This window comes from Buteo buteo, chromosome 21, assembly GCF_964188355.1.
Source record: "Buteo buteo chromosome 21, bButBut1.hap1.1, whole genome shotgun sequence".
Lineage (NCBI taxonomy): Eukaryota > Metazoa > Chordata > Aves > Accipitriformes > Accipitridae > Buteo > Buteo buteo.
The window spans coordinates 24606896-24623326 of record NC_134191.1 but is presented as its reverse complement, the minus strand read 5'-3'; the positions used below and the strand labels follow the sequence as shown (position 1 = coordinate 24623326).

Sequence of the window (16431 nt, the reverse complement as noted above, 5' to 3'; positions counted from 1 at the left end):
TTGGGTAAAGTCCCACCATGTTTTTACAGAGGGCAGAAGAGAGGAGAGGCCTTTTGGCCAACAAGGCACCTTTTACACTCAAACCATTTTGCATCATTCCACCAGGGTAAGGTGGCTTTACAGTGAAGATAGGTACAATTTATATCCACTGAAATTCATTTATATGCTGCTAAGGTGGTGCATGGTAGCCTCGGCATTAATGAAAATGAGGTCCAAGAACTCAGTTGGCATGTCCTGGGCTGGCCTCCATCTCAGCAGCATACAGGCAGTGTCACCATCCAAACATAAGGGGACGAGGTCACAGACAAACGCAGAGACACCTGCATTCCCATGGAAGACCACAATCCTTCTGCTGGGCACAGATGGAAAAGATGCAGTCTCCTGGCCTTGGCTGCTACCTGGGGCAGCCTAGTCTTTAGCAGCCCGCTCACACTGTGCACTCTTATTACAAATGCCAGCCACGCTTGTGTACTCAGGAGCACCAGCAAGAAATCCACCCACTCTTCTGGCTCCTTTCTTCAACATTATGTCAGTCTGTTATAAACCAGTGAAGCCAGCTAGCTCCCCTGTCAAAGCCTTGCACTCATATAGTCAAAAATATTCCTCCGTTCTGTTCCTGCCAGCTTTCAGCAAGGGGGAGTTTTGCTTTGCTCCATTTTTTAAGCCAGCCACATGCCATACTGCAATGACTTCATGCAAGTCTATAGACTAATCTTGCCAAGAACCCAGAACTAAACTGCATCCACTGAACCATGGTAAACCTCAGCACTTATGGTTTGAGGGATGTAATTCCTGGCAGTGACGTCCTAAAATGGTGCTTTCCAACTCTTCACAGTGGAAAACCTCCAAAAGCATGTCTGTCCCGGCGTTCAGTCTCCAGTGTGTACGCCACCGCGCAAGGAGCTGGTGCTCACTGCGTGGTGAACAGCTCATGCCTTCTGTCCATGGCTTTATTGATGTGCATTTCTCCTCTCTATGTCTGAGAAAATGTGGGCATGGTAGAATGAATGGAAATGCCTGGAGGTGTGCTACTTCCCTGACTGGTACTAATTAAAAGTAGGTTATGAACCATCCAGTTTATTGTTTTAGGGTCCTTAAAATTTTATGCTGTTAAGGCTAGTTTTAAACATTTATTATGCCTGCTAGCTGATCATTAGCTGACGGCATGGCTGGAATAACTGCAATGACTTCAGTCATTGCTTTTACGAATTGCACTTAAAAGAAAGTCTTAATTTTTCCATGGGTAACACCCCCTATTAGTCTTCCTTGTTAGGCAATTCTTCCATTTAGTCCTTTATGATGGTCCTCTCTGGCAAACTGATAATGTTCAGGTAAACCATCCCAGGGAGCAATTTTCTTCCTCTGCCATTCTTCCATGCACCAAAGAAAGCCAAGGTCAAGAGTGCTCAGAGATCCAACCTATTCCCAGGTGTTTCTGCCTTTCCTCTTTTTAAAGTAGAAATACTGCCTTGATTTCATCCCTGTCACAAGTCTGTTGACTTCAGCAGTATTGTATCAGAAATGAGTTTGTCCCTCTGCTTTCCCAGGATGCTCACAGAGGAATATTCTTGTTCATACTTGCAAATGCAGATCACAGACATGTACGTGGGGAAGACTGTCAGACTCTGAGCCCCTGCTGCCTCTTGCAGGGGAACATATAACTGTTGTTCAGGCCACAGCAAAACTGTACCGCAACACCCCAAAGAACACAGGCAGGTATAGAGAGTTACAATAATCGCAACTGAAATTGAATCAGGTCATCAAAACTAACTTCCTCCATACTCAAAGGAAAACATTGTGCCATCTTGAATCATTAAGACTATTTAATGCCGCCTTCTCTTCCAATAAGTATATATTAATATATTCATACTTTCAGGCACTTTCCCCCTTTTGTTCTGAGTTGAGTAGTTGTTCATTGTTTCTAAGATGGCCCTTCAGTACAAGAATGAAGGACAGCAGTAATTTTCCCAGGAAGCTCATAAAAATCCTTTTTTAGTCTGTTCCAGAACACTATTCCAAGAAAGAAAGAGAAAATCAGAGCATCTCCCACATTTCTGGGAGTCTTTACATGTATTATGGATCTTGAGATGATTACATGCCACTCAACTGAACAAGGAGGCTTCTACAAAAACACCCAAGCTTTGTTTGAGATAAAAAGTTATCTTTCATCTCAGCATGAAATTAAAATGTGAGGATTATCAGACGCCAGCATTTCTGTGAAAATGGTGTTTATGAAATGACAAGGAAAAAGTCTGCACTGCACATACGCTATCGAACACCTTCGGTCAGAGGCTGTACTGCTGTACTAATCATCCCAGCCCAAACTTTCTCTGGGAACTTCAACCCTCCAAGCGATTGCAGTGAGCTCCTGGACCTTTGCCACTCAGCGCAGGATATTCTTGGCAACAGCGATAAGGGCACTTGCTCCAAATAAGGAGAAATCTAGAAACTGGTTTGTCTCGGCACTCTTGGAGCCAAGCAAATCTGCCAAAACTCATGGAGCCGGACACAGGAGGGGGGAAAATACACACAAAAAACCCAAATGAAGCAACAGAGTGAACTTATGACTGTCTGTCTAGCCAGTACCAGCAAAATCTCATTATAGAGCAACGATGATGAAGTACATTGACAGTAAGTGTAACAGATATGATGAAAGACCTTTAAATGTTTATGCTAACACAAAGTTTCAGTTTCACCTTCCATACAAGCTTTTCAAACAAGAACAGTGCCAGAAAACATAGAAGAATGTTCTTAACTTTCACCTTTTAAAAAAAACACAACAAAACCAACCAAAAAAACCAACCAAACACCAAAACCCCTGCTCCTCAATTTTTCATTACAGCCTGCATAGTTTGCAGGATAGGTAAAAAAGGTATTCATAGTTAGAAAAAAACGTTTCAGCTTGCGAGACAAACCTGTGTTACAGTTACATGCTCCTTCAGATAGCAGTGTGGCCAAAACCTTGGTTTAGAGTTTGGAGAAACAACGTGGTCCCAACAGAACACTGGGTAGACAGCAGCACAACTGCACAGGCTGATGTGGCTAAGCCTTTTTTTACACCATGGAGGAGCTACCGTACTACCTTCACAGTTACTACACGTGCATTCACCAGCAAGACATCTGTATGCAGAGAATGAATAAATTAGCACTTTGAAAACAAAACAAAAACCCCAAGAAAGCTCTAGCCTTGGTTCTACTCCAAACACCTATTATTTAGTCTGACTGCCCCCAGTCTATTGCCTCCACTTTGATCAACTAATGGCCAAGAAAAGCAATTACCAGCATAAAAAAAGTATATTCTTGTTATCTTCGAACTACTGTGGCAAGTGTAAATGCATTACTCTCTATGAAAACAGAGAAAATATTTCTTCAATGGCTAAGATAAGAAATGAGGGGAAAAAAGGTGGGAGGAGGTAGGGGAGAAATTATTATTTTATTAACTAATTAGATCAGTGTTAAAAGAAAATGAGAGGAAGCTGTAGCATACAATGGAGATAATGAAACACCTTGATTTGAAAATGGCTAGCCCTGCCTGGACAGGGGAATATAACGATCTACGAAGTAATCTAGTTATTGTAACGAAGGAGAAAAAAACCCCAAACCAAACCCACTGCCAACTGGCAGGTTTGAGAAAATACTGACTGCAGGTAACAACTGGTCTTAGACTCTGTTTTTCAAAGTCTTCCAGTGCCAGCACATGAAAGAAAAGAAATCCCCCCGCCATACCTTTAGTTTTTGTGACCAGCTTATGAACCAACTATTACTATACTACTGCTTCCCATGAACGTCCCCACTTACACTGTTCTAGACAGTCAGCTATACCACCACTAAAAAAACAGAATAAAACGAAGCAGGTCGTCAGCCCAAAACCAACTTGACTACTTGAACACCAACTGTGGGTCAGGCCAGACGCTGCCACGGCAATGCCCACCGCTCTGCCCCAAGCTGTTTCTTATGTCAGCCCATATTGAAGATGATGCTTAAGGACATAAACTGAAAAATCCAATACCCTCTCAAAAAAATTTACACGAAGAACATGCGGGAAAAAATATTTAACAATAAAGTCTACATTTGATTTCTTCTATAAAAGCACTCCAAGAAAGAAGGAAACATAATGCCTTAAAAAAAAAAATTAAAAAAAATCAGTGGAATTTGGGAAAATATAAATCATCTTTTATTAGTGATTTCCCAGGGTGTGCATTCAACAACGCACTCTGCGAAGTCCCAGAAGTGCACAGAACAGCTGCCTTCCAAACGTGCAACACTGCACAGTTTAAAGCCGTAGTGTAATTTAGAATAATATTATTCTTCAGATTCTGGACTGGCAGCTCAGTGGTACTGCCAGCGGATTCATCAGCTGCTAACACTGGTGCAGTCTCTAAGGCATCAATGGAAAAGGGTTGATGGATTTTTGGATGTTTCTCTTTTTGACCTGTGCCCTTTTAAAAGGGAGAGAAGTGATGAAACAAAAACCTTCCGGCAATGGGGTAAAAGCAACATAACCCACAGGAGGCAACTGCAGAAGAGGAGAGGCTACACGTGGAATTCATAAAAGGAAGAGATGAAGATTGTTGCTGGGTTAAAGGTACCAAAGTTACCGAATACATGGTGAAGTCCAGGGATTTCTAAGGATGGGAAAGTTGTGAAGAGGGGCTGGCGGGGCTTTTGCAGTCGTGAGCTGGTAAATGCTACATTTAAAAAGCAACTCGGCACCACACGCCAGAGGACTCAGACTCCACCCAAGTGACATGCAGACGACCTGCACCACGTACCCATGCGAGAGATGCGAACACCCACTACCTCCTCCTCTGGACACTCCCCAGTCCAGATCACTGAACACACAGACAAAACCCCCAAAGCCCAACCGCCACCAACTGAACTGCCCCAAACCATCTGCGTACAGGTGCAGGACTGGTGGAAGGACGGGGAAGTCTCGCAGTGCACAGCCTGGCACCTCTAATACTGTGTTAGTTTTTGAGTGTCCTTCCGAACTGGAGGCCTGGCCTTCACCCTCTTCTGATCACTTGATTTACAAGCCAAAAGACATTCTTTGAACTATAGTACAGGTACCTATATGGAGCAATCATACTGTTATCTGCCTTCATTATTGTATATGTCAGAGTCATCCAGGCATGATTCAGGCAACAGTACAAGCATCATATGTCTTTCTTCCTCTTCTGTCGTGGTTTAACCCCAGCCAGCAACTAAGCACCACGCAGCCACTCACTCACTCCCCCCGCATCCAGTGGGATGGGGGAGAAAATTGGGAAAAGAAGTAAAACTTGTGGCTTGAGATAAGAACGGTTTAATAGAACAGAAAAGAAGAAAATAATAATGATAATTATAACACTAATAAAATGACAACAGTAGTAATAAAAGGATTGGAATGTACAAATGATGCGCAGGGCAATTGCTCACCACCCGCCGACCGACACCCAGCCAGTCCCCGAGCAGTGATTCCCCCCCACACACACTCCCCAGTTCCTAAACTAGATGAGACGTCCCATGGTATGGGATACACCGTTGGCCAGTTTGGGTCAGGTGCCCTGGCTGGGCATGAGAAGCTGAAAAATCCTTGACTATAGTCTAAACACTACTGAGCAACAACTGAAAACATCAGTGTTATCAGCATTCTTCACATACTGAACTCAAAACATAGCACTGTACCAGCTACTAGGAAGACAGTTAACTCTATCCCAGCTGAAACCAGGACATCTCCCCAGAGGAAAATTAAGTTATGATTAAAGCTGTGTCTTCACTTCACCTAGCCCATTCACTTCAGTGGAGCTCTGCATCAACAGCTGTTGGGAAACTGTAGAAAACTGCGGTTTTAAATTAAGTATTTTTCATAGGAAATCATTATTTTCAATGTTATTGAGGTTGGGTTGTTTTTTCTTTTAGCGCTACCTGAGTTAGCAGCTGTGGTACACGGCACAGCCCACAACAGCTGTACGTTTGTGACACCTCAGACCACACTCAGCCTCAGCCCCTCCAGCCACCAGCACCATTTCTGGTGTCTGGTACGGGAGATCCTCAGGTGACAGGGAACAACCACTCAGTAGGATTTATTCCAGCGTCTACCATGGTAACAATAGAAATATGATCACAAATACTCTTACGGGGTGAAGTAGGGGGTTTATTTTATAACTCTTACACTGGACGCAAGGACTCATAGGGGTTGTAACCATGTGCATCACAATTGCTTTGCACCCAGTTTTCCATTTGGACAGAGCCCAGAACAGAGTCCAGCATTTCCAAATCCCAGTCAAGTACTCAAGCCTTTCCAGTTAATGGGATTACTTGCATCAATAACTGCTACTTTTGTATAAATGGAGAGTGCAGACTCTTGCCTACGTGAACTGTAGAGCAACCGTTCAGAGCAGCATTGTTAATATACAGGAGAATACAGGAGAGTGTCTGCTCTGGAAAAGTTTACGAACAGCTGCATCTCCTCTTACAGACTCCCCTGGTCTGCAAATGTAATAAGGGTTATGCTGACTTTGGGAATCCCTAAACTTTGTGACTAAACACCGCACTTGTGCGCTCCCAACTCCAGTGATAATCAAGCATGAGTCATTACAGGACTATCTTTTGCTCTTGTCAATACCAACAGCACCTTCATGTCCATTTACATCAGGTTAAGCATTACAATACATTGGTATAATATTGCATACTTGCCCTAAATCTAAGTTAGACCAATACTTACAATGTGGAGTTCAGTTATTATGACATGTAGCTGGTGATTACACTAATGGCTAGGCACAGTCCTTCCCATACTCATAGCAGCAATTCTAGACTATACTGTATCATTACTCCAGAATTACATTAGTCAACCTGAAACTCTGTCTGAAATATTCCTGGTCAATGTGAAAGCTATTTCTCCAAGGTGCAACTGAAAGATAACAGGATAACTGTAATAGGCCTCTGCAAAAGGTCAGATTAACTGGGATTACTCTTATAAAACTACTGTGAAGAACATCCATAAAAGAAGAAAATGATAATTTTATGTTTCAATGGCTGCAGCACCAGCATAGTACAACTTAGCTACAGGACACTCCTCAAATTTCCAATACCAGCATAGGAAGGCATGTTCTCATCTACCCTGAGATGAGTTTGGGAGCTGGGCTTTACCATCCCAACAGTAGGAGGTCAGCGGGCACCTCCTCCACTTTCAAGGTTGTGTGAGCTGCGTCCATTTGATATTCCAGCCAGTCAGATGTGGGGAACGGCCTGTTCAGTCTCCCAACCGCACTAAGGTCTTCTCGCTACTATGATCTTCAGCCCTTGGTCAGAGCATTTGCTTTGTTACCACCAACAAACCCCAAACTTTTCATCATGGTATGTTACCTTCAAAAGGTCACTTTGTGTTTATCAGTCCTGTATCACTAGTTGACGTAATTTATACAAACTCCAAAAACGGCAATGCTCCACTTCAAATGTACTTCATTGAAGATTATCAGTCTTTTTCCCATACTGGAAGTATTCTATGTACATTTTTCTCCTGGCCATCAATGCTGGGGAGAATCTGTCCTCTTTTACAGTGCATCTGGCTGCAACCAGTAATTCTGTACTCACAGTGAGTCAAAACCCCTCTCTGGACTGTAGCCCAGTGGAGCCTGTGCTGCCGTAAGGCACCATCATCGACACAAAGGCACCTCCACCATCCCATTCTCTCAGGGCATTTATGTCTCTACTTTGGATGTATTTTCCTTAAATTGCATCAGCTATTGTTACTAACACGTTTTGTAATTAGTTTCTAGAAATGATGGCACAGAGGAGAGTTTAGTAGTCTGCACATTTTGCTATTATTCCAAAATAAAATTAGATTTTAGATCTCCCCCCCCCCCCCCCCATTCTCCCCCTTCCCAATTCATCACTTGTTCTGTTGGGAACAATTTGTTTAACTCCTTCAGATGGCCCTTTCCATAGCATTTCTCTTCAGAAACTTGGTATTTCTCAGTGAGATTTGATTTAATGCTTTAGTTATAGACTATTACCACTGAAACAAATCTCCAGGAACCCTGGACAGAACTAGTTTCCATCTGCCTTCTCATACTTTATATGTTGACTAACCTAGCCCTAGATCACTTGTACACACAAGGTATCATCTCACCTGAGACCAATTCTTTACCTGGAGTGAACCCGGGGTTACCTTCCCATTGGGCTGGTCTCGGTCTGTTAGACCAGACTGCCCTTTTTGCCGCAGCAGCTCCCCCAAGCCCCGCACCACCAGCTCAGTTCTTCCAGTCCACCATTACACCACCCCAAGCTCCAAGCAATTAAAACATCCTGCTGTGAATTTATGCAGTTAGCACAATTCTTGGCTACTACACAGAAGACTCACTAATGTACAAAGGATCTCCTCCCATCCCTCCCTCCACAGTATGTAGGACACCACAATTGCATCGTCTTCCTCTCCAACCCCAACTAAAAAAAGAAAATTCACAGCAGATGTTAGAATTTTTAACCCTGCTACAATGGGAGCCTCCGCTCATGGGAAGTCAATGTCACCGTCCTCCCTGAAAAGCCCCCTGGGCCGAGCAAGCCCCTGCATTGGGGTGCAGCTGGAAGAAACCAGTCTTCTTCGGGAGTTGGACTCGATGATCCTTACGGGTCCCTTCCAACCCGAGATGCTCTATGATTCCCACGCTGCCAACAGCAAGGAGAAAAGCCTGCGGGGCAGCCTCAGGACAAGGAGCGACACCGAGCTGGCCTGCTGCGGCCAGCCAGCTCCTCCAGCGGCATGGGCTGGGGGACGTCAGGCAGGAGCCCTGGAAGGGTGAAGCTTATCTAAAGGGCTCCAAAGCTCTGGAAGAGTCCTACGCATTGAGTGCTATTTGTAGAGAACTTGAAGAGAAAGAATTGTGTTTTAGAAGACAAAAGGCTCAAGTTTGTCACTTCAGTTTCACATCACTGAAACTAGATATAATTAAATCCTGGTTTTAATAGCCACTTCAAAACAAATGTCTCTGTGATGCAGAGAACACTGAAAGTGGAAAGATACTTTTTATTTAACCTCAAGGGCTATTTTTATTCCAGAATCCTAATTCTCCCCGGCTGGAACTTTCTTTTCCTCCTGGCATGGATGGGAGCAATGGGAAGATGAAGAAAAAAAAAGAAAAATGAATGGGGAAGAACAGCCAGGGCCTCTCATATGAGCTACAGAGAATAAGGAGGGAGACAAAGAATAACCAACAGATTCCCTGCATCCTGCAAACCAGATGAAAGCAACTCCTCGCCTTGCAAAGGTCGCAGGGGAAGTACAAAACTTACCCACCCACAAAGGACACCAATTTTAATCACATACTCAAGACTTTACCCCAGAAAAACCCAAATTCAGCACCATAACCGCCTATCACAGTAGCAGAGAACTGCAAAATCTTACTTCATGTTTGTTGTTTTATTTAATTGTTCTTCTCCTTCACCTTCCATCTCGGGCACGCAGTTTTCAGCACTCTTGCTTCTGTCTGGACTGCGAAGAGCAGCGTTTTTCAGAGCACTACAGCCCCCAAGGCTGGGTGAGCGAGCAAAGGCACAAGCACAAGCTGCAAACCAGCGGGTGCAGAGAAGAACTAGCCCCTCACCAGGGGCCCCGCTCCACCCAAAAGCTGAGCGCTGCCGGGTGCTGAGCATCTGCAAAGCCCTAGCAGCTGGGAGACGCGGAGGCAGCCCGTTGGCTTCGTGAGCTCCCCAGGGCTAAGACAGAGCCCACGGCGGGTGGGCAGCACGCGCTCCCCATCACCGGGGGGCCGGGGGGCTCCTGGCCGGCTTTCCCTGGTGACGCGTGTCTGCCATGGAGCAGCTCCTTGAGCGACCCCCCCCAAGGGACAAGGGGTGAGGAGGAGGCTGCTCAGCTTTTCCCCTGCTCTCTGAAACACCAGTACCTGTGCTGATAGAGGCATTTTGAATGGGACCTTTGCAGAGGAGGATGTTTTATGCTCTGATGTTAAAGCCACTATCGTAGTACGTCCCTCATTACAGCTTTAACCTCAAATGATCCAAACCATGAAATCCATAAGTTTGGAATCTGCTTCTGTCCTAAATCACTAGACTAAGGAATAATTGATATAAAGGAGAAGGAAAAAAAAAAAAAAAGTGAATTAAGTTCTGTTTGTGGGATCTCAGAGCTAATAGAAGAATTTTGGCCCATTACAGTTAACGGCTTACTCCTCTGTGACAGGTGAGCCACGCTCTGGTCCTCCAGGGCGAGGAGAAGGAGCAAGGCCCAAGCCGAGCACTCTGATGCCTTTTCTCTACACCAGGCTCACAGAGGAATGCTAGCACAGGCTAGTCAGCACCTGCAGTAATCCACGTACATGCATTTTTTACATACAAAGAGGTTGTAAAATACTTCCTCCCTGGTGCAGAAAGGAAACAATTCAAAATACTAGGTAAAAACATCTTTCTCACCCATCTACTGCTATTTCAACTATACGTTATGTAAATTCCATTCAAAAGAAAACCTGTTTTCATTCTGTAATAGACCCATCAAATTTCCAGCAAACACAGATTTTCACTCCTTCTTCCTTCCAATGACACATTTGATCTTCTTCTGTCTCTGGGATCACTGGATCTCCCAGGGAACACAACAGGCAAGTACAGAGATGTCAGATTTCATAGAGGCAGGAGTAAGTAACCTGCAAAGCTAAGCAGAACATGCATTGTTCAGACAGGTCACATAAAGGCCATTTCCAATTTTGGGAACATACTAATCATCTGAGTTTTAACACATACATAATCATATGCCCCAAGTCTGCTATAATTCTTTATTAGGTTTGCAGCTGTTGTCTTCCTCATGAATTTATCAGCTTGCGTAGTTCTTGGGTAGCTGTTCTTAATTCACCTCAACCAGGCAAGGGGCGGGGGATGGCTGTGAATGAAGAAGCTAACGGAATAAATAAAAGCTACTTAATTTACTTGTTAGAAATGGAGAAAGAAAAAAAAAAAAAGAAAAAAATGGCTGCTCAAGAGAGAATTCAGGAAAGCTATTGCTGTTTTAAGAAAGTATAAGAGGTCATAAAGGTACAGTCCAGGCCTGAGCTCTTTTCACTGAGACCTCTTTTGTGTATGTGGATATACGCACTCATTCTTTGTCTAGGCTACCCAGCCAAATAAAGCAGAAGGAGCATTACTGAAGATGGGAACTGAGCCTTCTAGGAGCTACGCCAGTTGAAGGAGACCAAAATTCCAGTCCAAAGCCATTGCAACACAGCAAAAGCACATCCTCGCTGGTCAGTGGGTCTTTGGTGGACGTGTCTGTTCAAGTTCAGTCGTGAGCATTGTCCTAAGAAAAAGCAATGGGTGCAGTGCTAACTGTCCCTGCACTGAAGCTCCTACTAAAACTGACAGGTCATACACTTTGGAATGGTAAGAGGTAAAAGATTCCTCTGGTTATTTTGGGAACAGAAGAATGTGAAATTATCTACCATAAGCCTTTCCTTGGTTTCAACCAGTTGGACCGAGTAACTATTTCTAACCTTTTTGAATGCCTGCTGGACACAGTGCTGATGAAGACATGTTTTTTTATAACATAGCATTTTTCTTATAATAGTATGCAAAGCCTTTCTTAAAACTTTCTTCATCAATTACCTGTCTAGAAAATGAAAAGTTGGTGTTATAAACTGCCAGATCCTTAATATGATTGACTATGGCTGGTTTTAGTCAGCAAAAGGTCTCCAAGTAACAAATGGCTTGTCCATTTGTTCTCTGACAAGAAAGACTGTCGAGGCTTGAATATCATTTACACTCAATCAAATACTAATGCTGATGGAAAACTCTGGGTTTCGGTGACTCTTGATGTGCCCCATTGGGGCATGAAGAAATGTATCGCCACTTAACATGTATCCTGCATAATGGATCTGAAGGGCTCTCCTACTCGTTGCTGCGGCTGCCTCTTCATCTTGCCAGGCCTGTAGCTGTAAGATATGCATTAACTGAAATGACAAATTGCATAAACATGCGTTTCTCTGTTGGCACTTCCCTGCTAAATGCTTATGAAACTGTTAACTATGGAAAACAAAAGATGGATGGAAGAAGATCACTTTTACAAAATGATTTTTATAGAAAACCAAAGAAAAGCTTGATGTATGCAAGCTCACAGATATCCCATATTTCACAGCTGGGTAATAGCCATAATTTTTCCCTGGTAATGGGTCTTTATGATATCAGATACAGAAAGATTTGCACTTTATTATCAATAAGAGATTCCAAATTAAAGAAGTGACTTGAAGTGGTAGAAATTGGCCTTGGGATATAGTCAATACGGAACATCTGCCCTCTCACCATATAGGTGGTGTTTACAAGATTTTAAGATACAGTTCAAACAAGTATTTTACAGAATAATAAAATTATTGATTATGGCATAAAAAGCCATAAGATTTGATTTCTCCATTTTTTTTGTGTGTACACACTGGTCAAAATAAGATCAACTACAGAAAAGAACAGATTATTATTTTGCCAAGAAACACTGGGCCAGATGATCCTTGAGGTCCCTTCCAACCTGGTATTCTATGATTCTGTGATTATTAAACTGCAGTGTAGTAAACATCAATACATCATAGCTATGTTTTTCCTTTAAAACATTTTGCAGAATAATTATAGCTGGAACAAAGGAAGCTCAGAAAATTCCAACACTGGAGCTTTTTGGGGGTTTTTTTGAGGAAAAAAAAAAAAAGAAAACAGCCATAAAGAAGTTCTGATACTCATTTCTAAATTCTGACAAATACTTCGATTATACTATGCTTTGCCACATCTGGCCTTCAAATTTGGACCTCATCCAATTTCCTGTAGAACTAGAGGAAATCTAGCTCAAAACTTTGGTTGCGCTATTTTCTAAATGGCATAATACAAACCGCCAATTTAACTAGCATTTTCCTCTGCGCCATTTAGTAACGCAACTGAAGTAATCTTCCTGAAGAGAAGCAACTGCCCTTTTTGTTTATTTAAAATTGCAAGTGATTCCTCAGTGGCACACCTTGGGCTTTAAAATAATTGATTATTTCATTATTTCCATGTTTCCTCTCGGACATTCCATTAAGAATTATAAAGCATCTAATCTGTATGTATAGTTACCTAAATAGAAAGAGTCTGTGTAGAGAGGAATCCCAGCACCTATGAAGAAAACTACTAAAAATGGCAATGTGAGCTTTTACCCTAAAGCATGACATTCTCTTAAGGCCTTGGTCTTGCACATATTTAGCATATGAGTAGTCCTACTAAAGCAAGACTCATTCATAGGCTTTTTCACTGGTGGAGTTTTCTTTTATTCATATATATTTTTAGGCAACATATTATGCAAGTTGGAAGGAGGAAAATAAACCGGTAATATGAGGCGAGCTAATCGTCAGTGTACACATACGGCCTTCGACACAGCATCTCAACACAGAGAAACCTCAGTGAAGTCAGTGGCTGAGCCAAACCATAAGTTTGTGTAATAAAGAGAAATTGCTCAAGGTTTTTTCCCTTAGTGGCAAAAACCAATACTCCCAAGTGAACATCTTTCCTCTCTAGTGCAATACCCTGCAGATGTGACTAAACCTAAAAATAATTTCTAAGAAAATATTCCAGCATTTAACACAATGTATGTATTGCCTTTCTAACCCTTCCTGCGTTCATTGTCAAATGATGATGTAAAGAATTGCATAAGAAAACAAAACAAAAAGATAAAAATTAACTTAATTTACACAACCAATAAAAAAGTTTAAAGCAATGACAGAAAAATAATATAAAGGCTAGATACGTTAAATGCCAGTTCAACAGTATTAAGCTTTGGTAGAACAGTTAAAGAGCATAGCACCAATAAAATCCAATGTCAATACATGCTTCAGTACGCATGAGCTGTGATGAAAATGTAAATTTTGGCAAGAAAAGTAGTGTATGTTCCCTGACGCCATAGTTTCATTTCAACATCTAACAAAAAGTCTTTAGGCTCTTTCACTTGTCGCTGAAGATAGACAATGCCCGTGTACGAGTTCAGCCTTCGAGTGCTGAAGTAGTTTTCTTCATTTCCCTTGTTGATAGTAAGGATAATGTTGTCTCCAGCATAGGCAGGCGATGGTCCAATACGGAAAATATGAGCTGGGACCACGATATTGGTTTGGAAGTTCAGCTGGTAATAGGTAATGCGCACCGGGGTATTTTGGCAGTCCAGATAATTAAAACAACTGATTCGTTCACACCTCCTAAGAGATAAGAAATGAAGCACAATCAGTGTCCATGTAACAGCAGGTAAAAATATATGTATTTCAGAGTATTGCAAAACTATTAGACAAACAGGAGTCCCAAACTTCAGCTGTGTAATTACCAGCTCCTTGTTCTGCTTTTACAGTGCCCATAAAGCATTTGTAAATGATGTAATTGTCAGCGTACAAAAGCGTAAGAAAAAGATCATGGGCATGGGGAGCTGTATTGGGAAGCTCCACAACGAGGAAAGAGCCAGAGTCATGCTGCAAGCAGCACAGAACTTGGAAGAGGAGTCTGTGATTCATCACTGACAGCACAAGCCTGGGACAGCGCTCCAAGAAAATAAGAACAAAAACACTTTAAAAGGTAGCTAAAACATGGGAATGGGAAACAAGCTCCTCAACTTGCAGAGCTGCTTAATTCTATAAAAAAGGAAAAGTACGTTTTAAGTCATAAGCAGCTAAATATGGCTTCCCAAAGCACTGGCAGCCATCGAGGCAGGAAATGGCTCGGGAGATTTTGGGGCTCCTGAGCCACAGCTGCTGAGGAGCTGGAAGCTGTGGGGGTGTGCCATTCCCAGAATCCTGTAGCCTGGCAAGCTCATTATCCTGCTCCCCTGCAACATTTCAACACTCTCTGAGGAACTGCAATCTGAATATTAAACAGGGAGCCCCCAAACCACTGTAAAAGTGGTGCACTGAGCAGCCTGGCAGCTACTGCAATGATATAAGCAGCATAGAAGATCTTATTTTTTTTAAAACTTAATTATAAACAGAGCCCTTGTAGAGCTGCAAGCTCTGATGACTGCTGTTAGAGCAGCAGTTGGAGGACAAATGGGGGCTTTAGGGCTTGGAAGATGGAAGAGGCAAAACCAGACAGAAACTCTATATGGGGAAACTCTATGTGCTCCAGGTGCTGAAGCATCTTCTTAGAGCTCTGAGCACTTAGACCCAGCCACAAACTAAAGCACTACGTAACATCCACAGCCACTGGACTGGGCTGCTGGCTTTGTTGCAATGGCAATACTTACATGTCAGATACTTTTCTGTAGTTGGAAGGGCACTCGAAGGACAGGCAGCGGAAGCTGCCCTGGATGTTATAGCAAGTCTCTGCAGCTGAACAGTTATGGGTTCCTATTGCACATTCATCGATATCTAACAAGAAGAAACACAAGGCAAAAGACATGCTAAGTTCAAAAATAAGAAGTAATCACAATTCACGGGCTGTAATATGCTTATGGGACTCTCTGTGTGCATGAGAAGCAAGAGGAGTCTGTGGGTTTGGCTCTGCAAGCTGAGGGCTCTGGTCTTCACCACTCAGTTGCTGTGTGTTACCTCTTCAGCACCCGTGCCTGCTGCCTGCAGACTAGGACTGCGAGAACCCTGCAGGAAACACCTGGGCTGTGAAATGCACGTTCAGGTGAGGTGTGTCAGGTTCATCTCTCTGCACACAGACACTTGCTGGCATTTGGAGTGACAGGGTAAATCATGTTGATTCCAATTCTGCTAAAATTCATGTGTCTTCTGCGGAAAAATTTTCCTTCCTTGACATTATCAGTTAATGAGAGATGACTACCACTCGGCAGTGTGTGCAATAAACAAGGGAGCCCACTCTTCCCTACAGCTTGTGATCCTTTCCAGGTTGTTTGATACTTCTGCCCCTGCTTGGCAGAGAGTGTGGCCAGTTGCAGCCACCCAGCATATGGCCAGGGCTGGCTGCCTACAGCGGGGGAAGTTTGTTTCTTTACCTGTACTTTGCAAGCATTGGCACACCCCTGTGAACTTAGCTATTCTCCTTCCAAACACACCTGATGTAACACAGGGTTTAACTTTGTGGAGAATAAACATGAGAAGGAAAAAAGTTTTCACACCCCAAGATCCTCCTGTCTTGCCACTTCCCGCTGCAATAAAAACCAAACATGAACATGTTTAGTTCGAACCAAACCTGAAGATCTACACAGAATCACCTGTGTTGTCATATTCTCCCTTGCTCCTGAGATGTCAGAGATGTGTTGTAAGCAATACTATAAACTAGACTGAAAGGAAACAGAATAAAATAACTAGATAGCAGTAGTCTAAGGCAATGGAACCCTAAACTTCTCACACCAGCCAACCTGTCTGTCCTCGCAGCTGCTGTGTAAGCTTTCCCCAGCTGTTCTGACTGAAGATAGTTTTTAAATAGTTTCTTGATAGTGATGGGCCAATTTTTACAGCTTCACAGGTCACTGGTACTCCCTGAACCACAGTTTCA

General features: G+C 43.0%; 1 protein-coding gene across 3 annotated transcripts in view; it reads right to left on the bottom strand.

Annotated features, from left to right (window-relative positions):
• Positions 1-12057: 12057 nt before the first annotated feature.
• The window catches only part of FBLN2 (fibulin 2), a 118058-nt gene continuing 113684 nt past the window's right edge, over positions 12058-16431 (bottom strand). For all 3 annotated transcript variants that reach the window (XM_075052570.1, XM_075052568.1, XM_075052569.1), the window contains exons 16-17: positions 15212-15335; positions 12058-14180 (exon numbers count right to left, since the gene is read on the bottom strand). In XM_075052570.1, the coding sequence (XP_074908671.1) occupies positions 13823-14180; positions 15212-15335 (482 nt within the window). In that variant the 3' untranslated portion in view covers positions 12058-13822. The remainder of the gene's footprint in view (positions 14181-15211; positions 15336-16431) is intronic.